Source organism: Seriola lalandi, unplaced genomic scaffold (genome assembly GCF_002814215.2).
Source record: "Seriola lalandi dorsalis isolate HSWRI2012SDOR001 ecotype SW California unplaced genomic scaffold, Sedor1 jcf7180002054945, whole genome shotgun sequence".
Lineage (NCBI taxonomy): Eukaryota > Metazoa > Chordata > Actinopteri > Carangiformes > Carangidae > Seriola > Seriola lalandi.
The window spans coordinates 1,151,846-1,174,150 of NW_019525496.1; the positions used below are offsets into that span (position 1 = coordinate 1,151,846).

The following is a 22,305-nucleotide window of genomic DNA, read 5'->3' on the forward strand; positions in this document are numbered from 1 at the left end:
TGTGTGTGTGTGTGTGTGTGTGTGTGTGTGTGTGTGTGTGTGTGTGTGCATGTACATATCCTAGACAGCAGTGATGCAGGTTGATCACTAGCCCTGTTAGGTAGCATTGACGTCTCCACCTCGAGTTGGCACACAGGGGAGTTATTGATTAGCATTAAGCATCCATGCAGATGGCCAATAAAGAGCAGGTGAGCCAAAGAGAGCCTGGGGAGTGGGAAGCGGGAGATGTGTGTGTATGCGTGTGCCTGTTTGTGTGTGTGCATGGGACTGCAGGAAAAGGAGGTCGCAAGATGGTGCTGGGCAGCCAAAAACAACAGAGATGATGATGAAAACAGAAAAGTTAGAGGAGTCTTAAAAAGCCTGTTATAAAAATTGCCAAATATTTGCAGAAAAGATAAAGATTTGACTTTTCATTTTGGTTGTATACTTGGACCAATAATATATATATATATTGTATATATAATCAATATTTTGAAGTGAAGAAGGAGAGGCCTGGACTGAAGCAAACATTCAGACATGATGGGCACATAACACGCGACACAGGTTGTGAGCAGGTGGAACACGGAATTAATCGTCTTCTTCTTCCTAATCTACCAGGAAACCACATTTTCTAGTATTCCTGATGCTGCTGCTTCTGGCTTTAATATGGCGCAGGTTCCTGCACGCTTGTCAGGTAGTGTGCATCAGTTCACAACATCCCTGTCATATCTGTCACTTGGAATATACAGTCACCTCTGTAATTCACCAGTGATCCTCGGGGTACAAAGTATTCTACAGAGGTGAATATTCTTTGAATAGAAAATATTTAAGTGTCTTATACTCGGCACGAAATACTAAACTACACAGTCATTTTTGATTTCATGTCTGCCTTGCTTGACAATTTCTTGGAGTACTATATAGAATAAAGCCAACTACCAAAGTAAACACAAAAGCCACCTTTAACGTCATATTTATTGTTATTTAGTTACTCAATAAAACATATACAGATATATACAATATGCAGGAAAACAGACGACTGCACTTTACATATTATTAAAAAAAGAAAACAAAAAAAACAAAAATCAGTTCGTAAATTGCCGTCACAGTCCTCCATCTATTGTTTCAGAAATTCAAATTCAACAGAAGCTTTATTTAAAGATTACAAGATTGCCTAACACACAGCAAATTTTCTCTTATTATACATGTGCAATACCAATAGTCTTTTTTTTCAATTCCCTTATTAAACAATCCATTGACCTCCGTTTTCAGTTCCCATTGGATGAATTGTATATAAGCGGTTGAGGTCATAAGGTCGGTAGCAGAAGAGAAGAGAAGAGAAGAGAAGAGAAGAGAAGAGAAGAGAAGAGAAGAGAAGAGAAGAGAAGAGAAGAGAAGAGAAGAGAAGAGAAGAGAAGAGAAGAGAAGAGAAGAGAAGAGAAGAGAAGAGAAGAGAAGAGAAGAGAAGAGAAGAATATTCTTGCCAATATAAAGAGGAGAGAATTACAACAAATCTTAAATGATTAAGAGCAGCAAATGATAAAGGTTAAAATTGGGAAAAAGTCATGTTCACAAAACATTGTTGGTTACATTCATGCATAATCACCCTTCTTCCCATCTTCCTCTAGTTCTGCTTCTCTGTGCTCAGCAGTACAGGCCTCGTTTGAGTGTGTGTGTGGGGGGGGGGGGGGGTATCCCTACTTCTGTACTTTAGGTAAATTTAGGGCAACAAACAGTAGAGTTGCCTCGACTGGAAGGTTAATGACACATTAGAGCTGTATTTGAGCATAACTGAGGTGAAAGCTGGCAATAGAGTAAAGGTTATGAGACCATGGTCAAGACTCAACACTGATATACAATCACAACCAATGACAACTGAATATCTCTTCTTCTGCTTCTTCTGGGTTTGTATTCTCCTCCTTTGACATTTCTTTATTTTTCTTCAACAAAGAAAATAAAATTAAAAAAAAATATTGATTTGAGGTTTTCCAGATTCGGGCATCGTTGAGTAGAGCCCCAGCTGTATTGTCCAGCAGTATGTGAGAGAGCGTCCTAAAGTGTGACTGCATGTATCAGAAAAAACATGGTATTTGCATGTGTATATGTGTACAGGTGCGTGTGTGTGTGTGTGTGTGTGTGTGTGTGAGCGTGTGTGTGTGTGTGTGTGTGTGTGTGTGTTTGTGTGTGCATGTGTGTGTATGTGTGTCTGTTTTCATGTTTGCATTTATGAGTGTAAATGTCTTTCTCTCCCTGAACAGGCAAGAGCTGCTCGCAGTAGCCTTTATCGACACCTTATCGTCATCATCCTCATCATCATTATTTGTCTCTTAATCTTTCCTTCCTCTTATTTTGTAATCTTCTGTCCTTCTTCCTGCTGGGCCTGCTTTTTTGTTCAAGTCAGTGCCGCCACGAATGTCCCAAAACGGTTGGAGATATCAGAGTGGAGAGAGCGCCAGGACGAGACGGGCCCCCCTCTGCCCTTACTGTCCCCCAGCTCATCTGTGCAGTGGACAGACAGGCACTGCAGGTGGTTCCCTCCACTGCTCCCACCTCCACCTCCACCTCCACCTCCTCCTCCTCCTCCTCCTCCTCCTCCGGCCCCCGGGGCCCCAGCTCCAGCCTTACTCTGGGACAGCTCAGATTCTGCAGACAAGCACAGAGAGGAAAAGGTTAATTAAGACTGTGCAAAAATGAAAAACAACTTCAAGCAACTGGCATTCTCTGATACAGATGAACCATTTAAAATACACACTTTTAATTAAACCAGTGTCATTTTCACATCCCACTCTAAATCTGCACTGTGAAATTAATTCAACACTATTCCACCCCCCCCCATCAATACAACCTGAAAAGGAGGCTGTAAGCAAAGCTTCCTCTCCTCACACTCCACCTCCTCATGCCTGATATACACATGTGGAAACACACATAAATATACACACACTCATTTGCTCTTGGTCAGGCGTGTAAATCTGGAGCACTCCTGCATGACCTCCGGTCACAGGGTCAAAGGGCGCTGAGAAAACTGCCCTTTAACCCTGCTTGACCCAATTTACTGGTATAATGGATATGCCACGGTATCAACCCTGTGTCACCAAGATGTGCAGCCTCATTTTAAATGGTTGCACCACGCTTCCAGAAAATCCATATGCAGGTTGATTATACGTCACATGAAAGAGTTAATGCTGACGCCTGAGATGCATGCTTCACATATGGAGAAAAATCACTTTGTGCCGTGTAACGAAAAAATTAGTCAAGGGGAAGATTGACGAGGACAGGAAGTGCTTGGCTAAACTATACATAAAAGCGCAGTGTCACACTTCATCTGCTGAGCTTCAGACTGCAGCATGGTGAGGGAGAGGAGGACAGAAATGAAGAAAAGTTTTTAAAAGACACACAAAATAAGATAGGAGAATAGAGTGGCACTGCAGAAGAGGTAATGGAAGGGCTACGTGTTATGACACTAGCGTTGCATTGTGAGCTTTGGGTATTGCCTCCAAGCTAGCCCAGAGCACAGAGGAAATATGTGTGAAGATGTTACGGATCCCTCACTAAAATCAGTCCGATTATTCTCCCATCTCCCCACCACACAGAACATACCACTGCCTTGCTCCATGTGGATGGTTGAAACAGATCAGTGTGCTGCACAAAGACACAGAGCTTCAAGGTGCAGGGACAACTAGGTGCCTGAGTGTAGAGACAGGTAGAAAACAGCTCTGACAAGCTGAGTTACATGTGTCAGAGAAGGGAGAGGCTGTGATAGACGACACAGTCTGGGCACAGAGGCTGCAGATCACAACACTCCAGTCAGTCTGCTGCTCACCTAAGAGAAAAGAGAAGCGCCGCGCCAACCTGCATATCATCCACAGCTGTATTTCCCCCTTTTAGCTCATCTTTCTCTGCTACTTAAACAGTTTTTATTTTGCTTTGCTTACTGTTTTCATCTCCCTCCCTCTCTGCTTTCACAAACCCTGAGGCAGCAGTGACACAGTGTTAACAAAACGCAGCCAGAGAAGATAAGGCCAGCCCAGGCCAGGCCAGGCCAAGCCAGGCAGCTAGGACAACCAAGAGAAGCAGGCAGGCAGACATGCAGGCAGTGAGGCAGGCTTGCCCCCCAGCCTGTCTGGGCTGCAACCACTGGAATGGAAAAGTGGGGGGATTTGGTAAAAGGTCAGGCAGCCAAGCCTCCCGTTGTTCCCCGTTTCGTTTGTCTCTCTCACTGTCGCTCTCTGCAAATTTCTCCCTCTCTCTCTCTGTCTCTCTCTCTGTCTCTCTCTCTCTCCATCTCCCTCCCAAGGACTAGAGACATGGTGAAAGTGGGGGCTGAGGGTGCGGAGGGGGGATTTAAAGCTGTGTTGGTGGTGGCGGTGAGGAGATCTAACATTTGCCAGAGGGTCCAGTCATACACCTCAGCATGGCGGATCCCCGCCCCCTGCCAGTATCATCCCCCCACCCCAACCCACTCACACTCCCTCTTCCCTGCACTATGCCCTCCAGCACCCGCCAGCAGCTCATGCTAGCTGGGCACAGCAGGGTCCGCACCGGCCTGAATAGGCAGCCAAGCGTTCCCCTGGCTCACTGCTGACACACAGCAAACTGACAACACGCACAGCCAAAAACACACAACACGCCAACCACTGCCGCCGCTGCTGCTGCTATGCCCACACCAGCCCTCAGCTGCTGCTCCGCACACACACACACACACACACACACACACACACACACACACACACACACACACACACACACACACACATACATATGAACGTGCATGCTGAAACGCACACACACAATCCCAGCTAGACACATCACTCGGCTTCAATGCAAGGAAAAGAGGGGAAAACAGAGCTCAAATTACAAACATGACAACATACACACACTCAGATTTATCACTTGTATAATCCTAACATTCATGTTCAGGTATAAGATCATATTAAAAAAATCTTTTTAGGCACCAAAAACACAATTTGTTAAATTATGTCAACAGATTTTTTTTTGTTATTAATTTGTCAATTATCTCTTCAAGTCAAAGACTTGCATCCTTCTGAGTGAGCTATTTTTTACAGCACACTTTTCAATTAACAGCATATACAAAATCCTCTACTTGTAAAATAAGCCAAACACTTGACCACCACAGGATTAAAATATCACCCACTATTACAGGGTAGCCAAGGGGGATTCAGGGGATGTGATTTTTATGGAAAAATCAAGACACTACACTTAAATTGTAAGCATTATCCATGGCGGCGTATTCGTTCAAAAGTGGAAACGGCAGTGTGAAATTCTACATCACACAAGTCTAAATCCCAAATCCCCATGACATTTTACAAGCAGGGAAATCTTTTTTTTTTTTTTCAATAAGATCTATCTTGTTATGGCTGTTCATTGACTAACGTAGAATTCATATCCACGGTAATATCTCAATAATAGCCTATTCATCTGAGGGGAACAAGTGCTTAGCATCAACAAGCGAGGGGGAAAATACCTAATAAAAAGGGAACAGTAACAGCATAAGCAGCTGCGCTGAGCCACAAATACACCTAAATATCCTTAACCACATTACAGCCAGAAAAGATTACCACAGTGATGTGGTAAGTAAATACTGAATTTAATGCGATGCACTTATATCGCTATATCTCTCGCCCCAAGTGCTGTACTTTGTTATTTAGTGTCTGGTGATGATTCTCACACACACACACACACACACACACACACACACACACACACACACACACACACACACACACACACAAACACAAACACAAACACACACAAACACATAGCAGCAGGGTTTGGGAGCTGTCTCACAGACACAGCCAGAGACGATTTACAGAGATGAGTAGAGCTTCGAATGCCATGAAGGCAGGGAGCACAGCGCACAGCTCTGGTTGTCTGGTTGACACCAATGTGTCTGGGAGCTGACGGCCTGACACGGGTTTACATGTCATACCACACACACACACACACTCTCGACACACTAGGAGCAATGCAGGGAGGTAAACAATGGCTGCTCGGAGACTGTATTGTCTAGTAATTTAATAATACGCGTTACAGCTTGTAATTATTTTTCTCAATTAATCTTAAAAAGACGCAGCACAGTTAGTTTTGTCACAGCTAAAAATAATGACAGTAACCTTAGAAGCTGAAACAGATGTTGTGTGTACTTGTGAAATAAGTGGAGCAGAAAAGGAAGTGAATGAAATGTTTTTCTTTAATGACAGAGAATAAAGTGCGCGTGAGAAGGTCTGAATCCACAAAGCTTCTTTCTGGTGCAAGTTCCTCAGCCCCGTCACATTGATTTCCCAGGCCCCACAATCCCATGCGGCAGGCCTCTGCCCTTTCTATCCCAAGCTCTATACTTCCATGACGACACTTCACCTTTAACCTCGTGCTCCCGAGGGCGTGACCCCATCCTCTCTGAACACAAACCAGCCCAATCAGAATGCTCCGCTCACTGACAAAAACACCCAAAGGCCTCCGCTCCTATGACAGTGTGTGACATCAGGTCAGATTCCTTTAGCATAACAACTACCACTATGGGCTTGTGTGAGGACTCTGTCTTTGTCAGCACAAAACAGCCGTCACAATCCACAGAGAAAAAGTCTGATTTGAAAAAAAAAAAAGAGGGCGAGAAAAGGTCTGATTTTAACCAGGAGGGACACGGCACTGAGGAAAATGTTTCTGTCCGGCTGAAATATAACACCTTAAGGTTCTCCCTAAGATGTCTCCCCACAGTGTCAGAGATGACGGGACATGCAGTTCGGTGCCAAAAAATGATCAGAGGTAATTAAATCAAAATCAGATAATATCCTTCAACAGGAAAGTCTTAATGTAAAGTAGAAAGGGGCTAACAGAGGTATTAGCCCAGGTATCCTGTGCCCCAGGGTGAGTGAGGGGCATGTAAGGCTCTCTACAACCCCCTCCCCAACTCCACCCAAGTGGTGCAGTGTGACCTTTCCCTCAGTGCAGGGAGCATATCTGGAGAGAGCGGGGGGCACATTTCTCAGGCAAGGGCACAGGGGTTATTTTGGTTTGAATTTCCTCTCTGTTCTCTGGCCTGCAATATAAAGAGGAAGAAAAAAAAAGAGAAACTTGCCCAGGCAGGCATTGCCCCCAGCGTTTGTTACCTTTTCTCCAGCAACACACCCATTCCCATCGCCTCAAACTCATATCCACAACACACACACACACACACACACACACACACACACACACACACACACACACACACACACACACACACACACACACACACACACACACACACACACCCTCTGGCCACAAGAAGTGCTTAGGAAACCAGACACAAATCAGAACATGGGAAGTGATTTAGTGCCTCCTTCATAACTCACAACCATGTCCAGGACCTGTCCAGCATGTCATCCAAGTCAGTGACATATTGATCTACTTCGCTGTCTCTATTTTGTTTCAACACAGAGCTGCACACTTTGTTTTCTGTCTCCACCTTTTTGGAAAAGGTCAACTACACGTGAGAACATTTTGAGATTAGACGCACCTGCATGACAGAGACTTTTATTTCGAATAAAAATGATAGTGTGTGTGTGTAATTATGAACTGAAGAGTGTAAACAGATCATTTTAATTGATGTAATTAAATATACTTAAAAGTGATATTGTGTATTGGGTCTTTTGCCTAAATGTGTTAACAGGTTACGTTATTAAGAAGGGACATATTTTAAAGAGATATAGTTAAATATCTATCTATATCTAATATCTGGATAAATATGTTTCCGAAATTTCTAGATACAGACAAGAATACACAATAGTCATGGAGCATGAAAGTGATGGAGAAAATGTTTTGAATTGAATTATTTTCTCTTCCATAAATGCAAATGGTAGCTATTACCCAGCCACTCGCCTCATGTGAGAAACTACAGATGTTCTCTGCAAGAAAAATAAAAAATAATAAAAAAAAAATTCTCTCCATCTCTGTTACTTTCTCTTTCACTCCATCAGTCTGTACTTCTGTCTCCCAGGAGAAACAGCTCCAGTGTCATAACTCATTTGTCAATTCCTCAATACAAATTAAAGGCGCCTGATGACTACCTGTATGGCAAATAACATAACTGCTGCTGGCAGCGTGACAACATCTGCACCTCTGAAAACGGGTGCACGCACACACACACACACACACACACACACACACACACACACACACACACACACACACACACACACCTTTTAAAATTGCTTGTATCATGGGTAACATATGAACCCAGGACACCTTTCAGGAGCTTTGTATCCAACTGCTTTTTTTTTCTTTTCTTTTTTTCTTGTTTGGACCGCTCTCGCAGGCACTCAACCAAACACTGGACATTTGGAGGCATGTCACATCATACATCCACAATCGAAGGTTTGGAACTCCTCAGTCTGTGCATCTCCCGGATAAATTCAGCTTCCCATTCTCTGCTGCATCCAAAGAGAATATTTACCACATGCTGAGACAAGTTTTATTTTATTCTAACACCCTTCCCCAGGGAAAACAAAACACCGGATGAGTTGCTATTTTGAAGAGTTGAAAATCCAGCAAAGCAAAAGGCCTGACACCTTTGTTCATCTGTTTCTCTCTTCATCAGTCACAAGCACACTTCTTTAATAGGCTTCCTTTGACTGTCAGTACTGCTCAATGTCTTGCAAAAAACCCAGGAACATGGCGCACACACACACACACACCGAGCACATAAACAAACATGCACGCACAAACACTGTCACTTTAAATGCGTGATAGGCATTTTTCAGTCCTTCACTATTTACAAGTCAAGTAAATACTCTTAAATATTTTCAACACATTAGAATTAAGCGAGCGTGTTCCACCGAGCGAGACACCTGAGATCGGGAGGCTGAAGCCGTGAGAGCCTGACACCGAGTCTAAATAAATCAAACTTTATGTCTACAGCTGACAAATCCACACTATCAAGTTGCAGTGTCTACAAACCTGCCCTTCGTCACATACTCACGTGCATACCAGCACAGGCACACACACACACATAGATGCGTACAATCCCAAACATACAGCAAGAAGAAAAATATAACATGATAACAGTAGAAATAGTGTTATTTTCTCCTTCCCCATTATAGGGAGTCTCTAAGATGTTGCTTTGTCACTGCAGTTAAGTATTTATGTTGCTGAAATCAGCACGTACAGACATAAACTAGCAGTTGTTTGCAGCCCCGATGAACCTGTCAATAACCAAGTCATCTTACAGGAGTTGCGTGAGGATGAATTATGACTTTTGGAAACAATATTACCAAGGCTAATTGCTATGATTATCATAATGATTATCATTACTGCAGTCCAGGAGTACGTGGGAGGCTTGGTAGATGTGTGTTGTTGAAAAAGTCAATATGAAACACCTTGCAATGACAGGTAAAGAACACAGACGGCCTCGAGCTGTTTTTTTTTTTTTTTTCTCACATTCAAGCATGTGCCAGTCACTTTCTTCTTTTTTTAGGAAAAGGAAATAGAAATTACTGGTGTGATTTGTGGGGTTGTTGTCGCTCTGAAATGTCAAAGCCAGGTAGTCTCACAGGATTGTTCTCCATGGTAGAATATCAATACGGCTCTTTCTGTGGATTTAAGTGCTTTCTAGTAGGTGTGATAAGATGCAAGTTCCTTCTTTTCAAACCTGTCAAAGTCAGAGCGACAGAGATTTGATCATTATTAGAGCTGTTTAAGGACTGATTATTGAGAGTGAAGAGTGAAACTGTTCCTCGGGGTCAACTGTGAAGTGTTTTAAGTGTGCTGATAAAGAAAGAAAGTCACTCAAGTGTATGTGGCAAAAACTGTGAAAAGTAAAAATAAAAATAACTGAATCACTTCCTACGCCTGCTGGTGGCCTGTTATCAAGACTATACATGAGTTTCCAAATGAACGGTCAGCTTCTGGCTAAGATATACAGAAGGGAACGGAAGAGGAAGAGCGTAAAATAATTTTTTTTTAAAAAAGGGGAAATAATATTAACTGACACCGTGCAAGTGAAGTTGCTCGTGTGCAACTCAACTCCTTGTGAGCGGAAGACGTCGTGTGGCACTCAAAGATCTGCAGGGTGTGAGCTTACAGCGGCAGGTATAACTGCACCTTAGTGGAAAAACTTAAGCTACGTGCTGTCACAGAGCGAGCAGGCCAAATATGGGGTCCGAAGGGGGCCATTAGTGCAGCACGGCTCACTTTAAACAGGCACACAGGGACCACAGAGAGGGTGAGCTGGGATGCACTGGGTGAACACGCAGCAGCACTTTGTGAGTGCAGCTCCCCCAGAAATAGGCACAATTTAACTTTTATTTGTCCGCACGTTCAAACACTCAGAGGAAGGTTGCAGCAAACACAGTGTTGAATTTCTGCCCTGTGTCTTACTCATATCATAGCAAGATTAGTGGCTCCTGTAGTTTCTCCTGCTCTCCAGCGCTAATACAAACACACCTGGCACCAAAATGATCTGGGGTCCCTCTGAAGTTTCACAGTGTTTTTTGGTGGAGCTGCACTGAGCGACTGAAACACTGACTAAACTAAAAAATAAATTAATAAATAAAAAGGAAAAAAAACAAAAAACAAAACAAATACGTATCATGTATTAATATCTCAGGACAAAACTTCAACTCTAACCAGAATCTGATAACCGCACATAAAGTTGAATGCCTGACAACTAAATTCAATTTGTCTGTAAATTAAAACGAGAAAGCACTCAGTTCTGCTTATAATCTCAATAAATTAAATGTAAATGCATTTACAATTACATTTTCATTTTTAATTAGCTATTTAAAATAAGATATTTGTGTGTAAAGCTATGTATTAATTACTGTATATCAATATTGAACTGAGTAACCTGATATAGTGCTTATTGTGTAAGAATGAAAATAATTTATGCATAATTCAACAACACTCCTGAGAGAGCAAAATAAGGCATCTGCTGTATATGTAAACGAAATGGCTTTGACAAGAGCAGTTTTTGGAAGTTGACGGGTAGAAAACCGTTTCACCTGGGAGAAAAAAAAAATATTATATCTGCCACCTCAGAAGACACACTTCACTTCTCAGCCTGTACTTTAGACTTCTGTAACAGTTAAACAGTAAAAACTATCTTAACAGGTTATGTCATATCGTGCTGATGATTAAAATGTTATTTAAACTCATAAGAGGGAAAATTATTTCCACTGTCGTTGGAATTACATAAACTCACTTTAACCTAATGTAAATAATCGTCTTTAAAGAATTTTCTTGACCAAGTTACGTTTAGTGTTAATGAACTAATGGATTGGCCCGGTTTATTTTAAATTAGTCTCACTGACACGAGCTCCCCAATGGCAGAAGATTGAAGACTGAAAACCAGACTAACTGGTTAAGGTGGATATTTTTTGCAGTGTGAAAAGCCAGTGGGATGTTGGCTCTTATGGAACTACTATGACTTAGGGTATCTTAAATTATTATGTTATTTTGCTCCCTTCTGTGTAGCCTAAGCATCAAATTCAATCTCAAAATCCCCCTCCCCTCCCAAATACACCTCCACCCTTTTTTCATCTTTGCTGTCTGAAGCACTCAAATGAGAAACTGTCAGGAGCCGTGATTTGTGCTAACTAGCTATCGATCGCTCCAGAGCTGCATGCCTGCTGTCCATGCAGGGAGGGCTGAGAGAGGAGAGGAGAGGAGAGGAGAGGAGAGGAGAGGAGAGGAGAGGAGAGGAGAGGAGAAGAGAGGGAGGAGAGGAGAGGAGAGAGAAGGAGTGAGGAGAGGAGGGGAAAAGAGAGCAGAAAATAGACTATTCTGCTGTTTTTGTGAATTTGTGATGTTAAATGTGCTATCAGCCCCAGAGAAATGAAGACAGTGAATGCAACAGGGTGAGTGTGGCTGACTGCTTATCAGTGCTGGGTTTCCTACTCAAAAGAATACTCATTAATCATTATCAAAAGTAATGATCATCACTCCCTGGCATCAGGGAGTTTTTTCTTTTCAACAAACCCCCACAGCTCTGTTTTTTGTTGTTTTGTTCAGATTCTTATTTTTATAAATTAACAGAACCCAGTTACCTCCTTTGAAAATGACAACGGAGGAAATCATGGGGACAAAAAAAGCCACAATGTTCAATGACCTTGTCATTTTGTCAGTTAAATTAGCTGAAAGGACCAGTTGAGAGCAATCAAATAGAAATCAAATAGCTGGATGGAGGGATGTGCTATAGTTTGATCATTCTGCCTCAAATTAATATCTTCATTGCCTGTTATTTTTCTCTTCATTTATAATGAGAGTGACCAATGATATTAGCTTACCGCATCAGCCGAACTGGTCATTCACAGTGTTCCTTCATGTCATAGTTTTTAGTGCTACCACCCGACACCCTGTGCTCAGTCTCATATAAACAATGCGCCTGGAGTCCAGACTCGGCGCGGTGCGCGCCCCCGCCCCTCTCTGCACCCGCACTGATCAGAACAAAGAGGCGCTCCAAACGCGCTGAGCGCTTTCCACATATATATATATATATATATATATATATATATATATACATATGTATATATATATATTTTATATATATATATACACACACAAACATTATTATACATCCATACATCCACAGGCCTTTTGGTATCTTAACCTTTACAGTGGGTCGCTCTTTCAAATTTTTTTATGTAGCCACGTCAGACATCTCTGTCTTGGTTTGGTTTGAAATGATTTGAATAAAGCCAACGGAAAAAAGAAGACAAGAAACACAAGAGGGAAAAAACGACAAAATAAATATAAAACTGACATATTCTGATACACAGCTTACGACTACACTGATTCTGCAATTATAATGCATAATAATGCAAACGACTCGTTTTCTATTATAATTGCTGCATACAAAGTATTATTAAAATAATAAAATAATGAAGCAATAATAAAATGAATAAAACATTATTATCATTATTTATCATTATTGTAATTATTATTATTATAAGAAGAAGAAGAAGAAGAGGAAGGAAGGAGAAGTAATATAAGGAAAAACTAATCCGCAGCTGAACAACGTTACAGTAAAATTAGTTATCTGCATTTTGATTTACAGCCACCATAAAAACATTGAGATAAAACTGCTTGTATGAAGCTACATTTGCAGATCGTAACAATATCTCTCCGTCTAGAAGAAAATCTGCCTCTATGCCTTTAGGCCAGAAGATTTAACATTTCCCTTTATTAAACCTGTGTTTGTAAGAGACTCTCGCTTTAATTCCAAAAATATTTTACTCTGACTGGGTTAGATAATAAAAATAATAAATCATTTCAAAGTGAAAATAAATATTCACAAATGGTTTAACAATAGACAAACCACATTTTTAAACTAAATACTAAATGGTATTAAAAGTTTTATAAATCCACAGTTTCCTACAGAAAATAAATCGAAAAGTGAAAGGCTGTAAAATGTCACCATGATATTTAATCCTTGAAATCCTGCCCTGCCAATCTAAAATCAATCCACTATTATCCCATGGTAATAACAAAAACAAACACGTAACAAGGCGAGGGAAACCCCGCTGCGCAAACGCATATCCTCAAAAAGCTATTAATCTTCTCAATGTAGTTGTTCACCCTGAAAACCGAGATAAAGAACCACAGGAAATGTTTACTTTTCTTGAGCTGTTGTTTTGAAGTGCCTCTACAATGAAGAAACCTATAAAAAAAATACGTTGTAGAGAAGGTACAAGGTTTCCTGTGTTCAGTCAGATGGCATTTAAAACCGCTCTGATAATCATTCTTTACATTCCTCAGTACGGACTCAATTTAACAAGAAAAAAATACCACATCAGTCTTTTTTTCTTAATAAAGCCTTGAATTAAATTAATTATCTTCCTATATCCTAAATCTGTAAATTCAAAGAGACGTTAGAGACTAGTTAACAGAGGCGGCTGCTGTCTGGCCGCACGATGTGGACATAAGGTCCTTTATTATCAGCGTTACCAAAGCATTTCACATATTATGTCTGTGGTGTCACGCTGCATTTCAGATAAAGTAAATAGCATTTTAAGAATGAAAATATACTAATTTTATGAGCAACACTGATCAGTTGGTGTGGCCTGAGTTGCATGTGTGAGAGAGTGAGTTTTAGACACAGAGGGTGAGAGAAAGACAAAAGGAGAAGTAGTTAGAATAGAACCAAAAGAATGAAGACTAGTTGATTACCTTCTTTACTGTTGTTTTGGCTCTTATTTTTTTCCCAGGGTCCCATGGCCTTGTCATCCTCTGACCCATCCATCATGGCCTTGTCACTGGGCACGTACCAGGTGGCGTGCTGCTCTGCCATGAGGGTGTCAAGGTCAATAGTGCCCATTGAGCCCTTCCCAGCATCCGGGCTGCAGCTCGCCAGCTCATTGTCTCCGTTCTGAGAGGGACAGTCGCCATTCTTTTTGCCATTCTTCATGGCCAGGGGCTGGTCCTCAGAGATGCTGAATTGTTGCCGCTGTAGCTGGATCTGGGCCTGCAGAATCTCCAGAGGATGGATTTCTTCCTGGCCGGAGGTGCTGGATGGGGTGCGTACCTGCTCCACCCCAGGAGTGCCCGGGTGGCTCACCCCACTGGCCCCTGTGCCCCCACCAGCATTCAGTCCGTAGCTGTCTGGTGTCGAGGTAGTATGATTGTTAATGCCCATGCCTATGGGCTTCTGTCCATTTATCAGCCCATGGTCACTCCTCTGCATTTTGGGTGAGCCGGTGATCATAGGGCTGCGGTTAGGCTTGGTGGCTGAGGCCCCTCCTGCATCTGAGCTGGAGGACACCTCATCCTCGTTGCCATAGTGGGTGCTGACATCGTCTGGAAAGTCCACTCGTGGTGAGCTACTGTCAGACTTGGCGACACTTTGAATGCCACTGTCCAAAGAAGACATCAGGTCAGCCTGGTCCCCCAACATTAGGTCGCCTCCTTTTCCCCAAGAGGGTGATTGGAGGTGTTTCTCATGGGGCGTGCCCCCACCCCTCTCCCCAACGCCAGCCGAGGGGGTCTGCTGGCCTGGACTTACAACAGGGTTACCATTGTCAGAGGAAAAAAAAATTCCAGGGCTCACATGTCCACTGTCTCTTTTTCTCCTCCCTCTCCCTCTCCCACTCCCTGTTGTTGCCTTCCCCTCACTGCATGGGGTAGCGTCCATGTTGTAATTTGGGGAGAGGGCACTGGCTTCCCCCTGCACCGTCTGGCTTTGACTTGCAGGCTTAGAGTTGCTATTCCCGGTGCCAGGCATCTGGCTGTTCTGGGAAGTGCTGCTCTGAAAATATTCAGGACCAGCACTGCCAGTCCCATTAGATGTGCTGCTATTAATGTCCTGCTCTGTCTGACTCAGTTTTCGCTTGCCCTCATTTTGGTTCTTCTTGTTGAATGTTACGTTAAGATTGGGGGCCCCTAGGCTAGCGATCATGTTCTGGCAGGCCGTGGAAAGGGCCGCCAGACAGCTCTGGCCGAAAACACTGTCTTTAGTGCTGGTTTTGCTGAAGTTCCCGAGGGACAGAGCTCCAAGCTTACTAACAGACGACCGCTGGCCTGAGGGGAACTCAGACTGAGGAGGGTAGCTCCCCGGTGAGGTGCTCACCCCCTGGGGAGCGCTGTGGGCTGGCCCCTGACGGTTAGCCCCTCCATAGGGAAACGTTGGCTGTGCTCCCATTGGAGGTGCAGGGAAGTCAGCTGGCCGCCTCTCTGCTGGTGCATTCGGATGCCCTGTTCCTGCTCCTGGAGACTGCATTTGTGAGAGGTTGCCCATGTTGCCGCTGAACTGTGAGTGCATGCCCGGAGAGTGGAGAGCCTGCACATGCCCGTCTCCTGGTATTCTCATGGGCTCCTGCATGCCCATGCCCGGCCTAAACATCATCCCAGCCCCGTTCTGCTGTAGCCCCATGTCATGGGGCCCCGATTCATTACCCGCTCCACCCATACGCCGTGACATCATCTCCCCCGGTGGGTGGGACCCCTGGAACCAGGAGTTCTCCTGAGTGACATGAGGATTTTGTCCATCAATGTTGGGCATCCTGCCACCATTCTCCCTGTCAAAGTTGGGCTGAGGCATGCTCCCGACTGGGCCTCCGTGAGCCATTGGGCCAGGAGGTACATCGCCGTGGTGACCCAGCTGCTGCAGACTGGGCTGTCTCATCCTCTGCTGCTGGTTGCGAGAGGCCATCTGTTTTATCATCATTGCTGCGTTCTGGCGCTGCTGCAGAGACTGCTGCTCGGGCCCCGGATGCTGCAGGGGACCTGGTGGGAAACCTTCACTCACAGGTGGGGTGAACTCTCCAGGCAGGCCGGGGTAGGCAGAGGGAGAGAGGTGGTTATCCATACCACCACACCAGCTTTCACCCCCATGCGCATTAGGAAAGTCAAATCTAGGCCTTTTCGCCATGTTCATATAAGGAGAGTCAAAGTGTTGCAGCCTCTGATTTGGGGGCTGTTGAGAGGGAGGAGGAGCTGGCTGTTGCATATTAAACATGGGGTCCCCATAGGGGTGCAGACCCCTATTTTCCAGTCTGTGAATGGGATATTCAAACTGGTTGTGTTGGCCAGGCATCATGACCCCTCCGTCCAGAATGTTAGGGTTAGTAGAGCCGGGCTCAGCCTGAGGGGGTCGGGGGAGGCCAGGGGGGCATGAGTTCTGTCTGGCTATCAAGCTAGCCTGTTGTTGCTGCTGCATGAGAGGATGCCTCGCACTGACCCCCGGCTCCATTCCCACGGGCACCTTCCGGCCATTTCCAAACCGCTCAAAAAACACTCCATGCTGAGGCTGCTGGGGCTGTGGTGGTGGCTGGTGTCCCTTAGAGATGCCCTGCATACCTGGTGTCCGTGGCATGCCAGGGTTCCCTGGGAAATTTCCGCTGGGAACTGGCCTTCCTGGCCCAAAATGTGGTAACTGAGATTCTGATTCTGATGGGGAAAAAACAGGTACATCAAAATGTCCAGATGGTGGCTCACTGGGGAAGTTATACTCTAATCCCTCTACAGCTCCCTGGTTTGGCATCCGCCGAGGCTCCAGCCCATGAGACTCAGAGGAGGAGGATGAAGAGGACGGGAGGCCATGGAAGGATGCTGCTCTGTTAGGCGACTGGTCAAGGGGTAGACAGGGGGCAGGGACAGCGTGGCTGCCACTGGGAGGCCCGTGATGTTGAAAGTCAGGCATGTTACCAGGCCGCTGTTGCTGCTGCTGCTGCTGCTGGGGAAAGCCATCCCCTGCCTGTCCCTCAGCGAGAGGATCAAATCCTTCTCCAAAGCCCTGCTGTGGTCCCATGCCATTGTTGTTGTAGCCCATTAGCCTGCCACCATGCAGGCATGATGACCCTGGCTCCGGGCCGCCAAAATTCCCACTGAAATGAGGGTGATGTTGGTGGGGGTGAGGTTGATGGCCGTGGGGGTGTCCTTGATGAGGTTGCTGGTTGTTAAAAAATCCATGCATGGGTCCTTGCTGCTGCTGCTGCTGCTGCTGAAGTCCGCCGCCCGCATGCATGTCCGAGTGGCCCCGCGGGTGAAAGCCCCCGTACTGCTCTCCGTTCATATTCATATTGAGCCCGAGCATTTGCGGCTCGCTCAGAGGGCCCATGGCGGGTTCCACGGCTCCCGGCGGGCCTCCAGCATGAAAACCTGGGCTTTTATAATGGGAGCCCATGTTCAATCTAGGTTGGTTTATGTTTCTCTCTGACTGGCCAGGGTTTCTGCTATTAATCTGAGAACCAAACTGCTCCAGCCCAAACATACTCCCTTGCAATCAATCCCACATGACGGCCAGTTTGCCAGTTTTTCCGTCTGTCCCCAAAAGCAAAAAGAAAAAAAAAAGGATATAGAAGAAACGATTCAAATGTTTGTATAACACTGCTGAACAAACTACTCTATCTACTTTAAATGCTGAAACTCACCGGATAAGTTCTCATTGTTGTGGATCAATTGTTTTTGTTTTTCAACTTCTCCAAGGACGCGGAGGAGAGAGGGGACAGACTGTGTCCAAATACGCACGTAAACTGTGTCCCTGTCCTGGATTTTGCGCGTGCACTTGACTGCTCTTCTTTTTGTCTTTGATTAAGCAGACAAATACAAAACAGTGCTATTTAACTTGCTGCAGGAGCGATTTATCATATTCCAAAGTTTTTCTGTGCGCATTTCTTCAGGGCGAACATGACACGAAACATCTCGCTAACAAAATAAAAAGGAGAGCGATGAAGAACTGGAGCGATCGAACAGGGAATATGACAATTTCTGTCAGCTAATTCATTATTCCAGTCCAATGTCAAATGTCCCAGAGCGACTTTTTGTAGAAGGTCCCATACTGGAAACACGGGGAAAAGTCCAACTGGAGCCGTGTAGTTCAAACTACCTCTGTGGCTATGAGGGGAAAAATCTTTCTTTAAATAAATATACTGCCCACCGATCTCCCTCAAAAATCTCGGCAATTGCTGAGCAGGCGTGAGGCTAGAAGTCCAGTGTGACGGAAAAGTCCACAAACACGGTTCTCCAACCCAGGCGCCGGAGAACCGGAGCGTCCGTTTACGCGACCTGGACCCGGAGCAGCGCGGCGTGCACTACCCGCACTCCACCACGACGGAGCGGCTTGACAGCATCCTTCACCCGCTGCCGGTCATGCGCCTTGCAGCGAAGCGCCGTGCCGTTAAGTCCTTTCCAGCGCGTCTCGTTCCTAATGTGCGTCCCTCCGTTTTTTTTTGTTACCGAGTCTTGTCTGCTGTGGTCTGAGCGATTCACTGATACACTCACACTCCGCTCTGCCGCTTGGCGCTGTGTGAGATCAACGCGTCCAGAGGAGCCAGCAACAAGTTTTGCATTTCTGCAGCCACTTCCATGCATGAGGCCTCAGCCAATCAGAGCGGCCAAAGAAAGCATCGAGGGCGGGACAAACGCTTTTAAGGTGGTCCGCAGACTGAATGAGATTGTAAACGCTTCAGTGTAAATCAGATCATAAAAATGGATTTCACTTAAAATGTAATGTTTTGACCTAAACAGATAGCGCAGTATTTTCACAATAAAACCAGCCATCAGATTTGATCTGGATGCTGTCTAGCACATAAAAATATTTCTGTTCCGGAGGGATCGCATTAACCTCTTTGTTCATTATACCACTGATTTTTTTGTCTACAACCGCCTAGGTGAGGAAACACTCCTGCAACTCTCATATCCTCTAGAACAGTGCTCCAAGTGAAATTCTGCACTTTGTTTTTTTTCATGTAGTTTAGATCTCTTCACATATGAACAAACTTTTTCTCGCCCTTGCACTGATCCATGCAGTGACCAGAACTTCAGTGGACCCGTGTCATCTCCATTGCAACATGTGTTCAACAACACACAATGCAATATGCGATGGAAAACAGACATATCGTCATATAGTTAAATCACTAACAAGCTTGAACGACTAGATGATCAACTAGTTGTTCGTGTTTATAACTTGGACACAGTCACGTCAGATGAATCGGTGTCACTCACCAACGCTGAGGTCACGAGCCGGATGTTAGACTTGTTCTCATGCGTAAGCAGTTTTTTTTTTTTGGACGAACAGGCCACAGCTTTTAATGTGAGACCTCACTCACAATCAATGCCGAATAGTGAAATCGTCCCATCCTGGCCTCATTAGGTTGGCCTATAGCACGTGCTGACTGAGAAACGACTCCCTGTCCTATCAGAAATGTAGCCTAAATATATCTAAAGCTGATATTGATGCTGGGATGAAGGTATAAATTAGACTGATATCATAAAGTGTGGTCATCACACCCCTGTGACCAATCAAACCTGCCCCTGTCTTTGAGTGTGAACCTATAAGTCCCAAAGGGAAAAATCCTCCTTAAAAGACCATCTGAACTAAATCATGTGGATGATATTGAGCCTCGGTTCCGATAATCAATAGCATTCTCTTAGTATTATAGTCTGTAAAATAGAACATTTTGCACGGCCAAATTAGAATAATTAACTTGATGAATTAATTAACTGTATGCCTGGGTAATATTAGCCAAGATTATGGTGTAGGGTTAAATGGAGCTGTAACCAAAGATTAGACATGAAATAATAGAAAATAGCCTATTTTCCTGTTTATGTAAGTTTGAGACACAAAGGTTCCAATATAACAAAGTCAGCCTAAATACTGTGTGTATGACACTAATTAATGTCCTAATTGTATTCGATTAAGACTAATAACCCACTTTTTGATACATTTTAATTTTATGATAGCCTATACTTTTTCATAGGTATGTGTTTTATGTGCCGTTATGTAATTCAGAATGCGTTTTAACATTGTCTGTAGCTCTCATATCAGACTGTCTTTGTGTGTAGGTCTTTAAGTGTATGTATTTAATCCCTTGCGAATTTTTGGGATACCTTGGCTCTTGCTCTTCTCGTGAATTTTGACATGGCCGAGTTCATATTCATTTTCCTGTGCGGATTTTATAACCACTTTTTTTTTTTAAAAAAGAGACAGAGATATGTAGCCAATTTAAAAATATTCCAAATGTGCTTTAGTCTGCAATGGATCCAGGATTGTGTGTGTATGCGAGGGGGTGTCTTTCCCTCCTAAGATTAAGAGAACTGTGTAATTATTTGAAATAAAGGAAACATGTGGGATTAAAATGTACTTTCATTCACCACCATGGATGTTTTCTTTGGTGAAAGGAGAACTCTATATTATATCTTTCCGACATTGTGGACAGTGGGCATTTAGAGAATTTGCTGTCAGACAGCTCTGTACCTTTAGGTGGGGTGGAGGGATGGGAGGGGGGAGAACCAAGAGGACTTTTACCAAACAGACACAGTGCCACCTAGCGGCTGGCGTCAGTGAGAGTGGCGGATAATTGGCCACTTTGATGCTGAAGCTCTCAGAAAATAGTTTTACATAATACGAGGTTATAGCTCTGAACTAGTATATACTGTAAAGACTAAATTTAAATGCAAATATAAGTATAAAGCAAACAAATTACACTGTGGTTTATATAATTAATATATATTTACATTATACATATAGAATAATTTACTGCTAATCCTTTATCAAAAATAGTTAAAACTTATATTTTTACTAAAAGCAGTACAGTTTTATTTTGAAAAAAAAAAAAAAAAAGATTTTTCAACCCCACTAAATCAGTCTTGTTATTTTAAGGGAAGCCTCTGGGAACCAGTATTAGTTTCCTTTTGTTCTGGTTGAGGTAAATGGGAAGGAATACTATGATGTATGTGTATGATTTTTCCCGATAAATGTAGGTATTGTACACTTCATTTTCATGTTGTGGGTGTTTCAGCTAACGCATGGAGTAGCCTCCATGAGATGGTAATTTTAGCTAAGCTGTGTGTAAAGAAATAAGCGGCTCTGTATCCCACAACTGCTGGCTTACAGAGGTAAACAATATACCCAGCCCTGCAGCTTGAGGGGAAGGCTGTATGTCAAGGGTGAGGCTGGAAACAGGTCAGGACAAGGCACTGAAAGGTGCTGGGAAGTGTGTATATTTGGAACTTTGGAGGTGTGGATATGCACTGCTTGCAGCTGAGAGGACAGCAGCTCAGAGCGAGGAGGCAGGGATAGACAGTGATTGTGTTTTGAAGGAGACATGGTGTAAAGTACCTGTCTTCTAGAGAGGGAAGGAGAAGCATGTTGAGTTGCTGAGACGTTCTGAAGGCTGCTGTTGCTTGTGTGGTGTGTTGCTAAAAAAGATCACACTGTCTCAGTATCACCTTGCTGGAGGACCGCCTCCATATCTGAGAGCCAGCTCGATGCAGCATCATTAGAGACAAACACAAAAGTGTGTGCATATCAAACTGTTTCAGCTGTGTCTGCCATCACTGCTCTGTGAAGCCCCTTAGAAATAGCACAATTCATGTTCACTTCTCAACCGATAAAAGGACTGGTGTATCACAAAATCCCATTAACAGCACTAGAAACAAGTATTCTGCAGTTCAACAGCAGAAAAAAAAAAATCAAGATATTGTTCTATCCGACTGTAATACTAATACCCCTGTGATACAGTTCCTGCTAGCTCTGTCTACAGTCCTCTCAAATGGAGACAGACAAGTTAAGTATGACAAACCGATGGCATGGTCTCTTTCCCCCTGAGTCCCCAGTGATGATAAATGCAGCTCAGAGCTGCAGCTCAGGCGACGTCATGACAATGGACAGTCTACAGGCTTTCAAGCACTGTCACAATACCACACTTCTCTGCAGTGATTTAGCACTCAATTTGTCTCAATATTTTACTCAATAGGAAAAGATAGCAGAAGTGGATGCCCCTCTCTACTCTTAATTCATGGTGTTAAGCTTTTCCTCCTATAGACATATATTACTGTGGGGGTTGCCCAAAGAGACAGTTCCTTCCCTCGTTGGGGGGGGGGAGGGGGGAGGGGGGGGGA

General features: G+C 43.9%; 1 protein-coding gene across 2 annotated transcripts; it reads right to left on the minus strand.

The window, feature by feature from the left end:
• Positions 1–933: 933 nt before the first annotated feature.
• mn1b (MN1 proto-oncogene, transcriptional regulator b) lies at positions 934–18,707 on the minus strand. Of its 2 annotated transcripts, XM_023393911.2 has the most exons (3): positions 17,835–18,707; positions 14,137–17,724; positions 934–2,619 (listed from the first exon to the last, which is right to left on the minus strand). In XM_023393911.2, the coding sequence occupies exons 2-3, from the start codon at positions 17,672–17,674 to the stop codon at positions 2,369–2,371; spliced, it is 3,789 nt and encodes a 1,262-aa protein (XP_023249679.1). In that variant the 5' UTR covers positions 17,675–17,724; positions 17,835–18,707; the 3' UTR covers positions 934–2,368. The 2 variants fall into 2 exon arrangements, with proteins under 2 accessions (XP_023249679.1, XP_023249678.1); XM_023393910.2 differs by having other exon boundaries at positions 14,137–18,707.
• Between the last annotated feature and the right edge of the window lie 3,598 nt (positions 18,708–22,305).

Bases quoted from the DNA above. Each gene is read 5' to 3' on its own strand.
- mn1b (XM_023393911.2), bottom strand. From the start codon at position 17,674: ATGTTTGGGCTGGAGCAGTTTGGTTCTCAGATTAATAGCAGAAACCCT. The intron at 2,620-14,136 runs GTAATCAACTAG...GCTTGTCTGCAG, and splicing joins CCAAAACAACAGTAAAGAAG to AATCTGAGCTGTCCCAGAGT.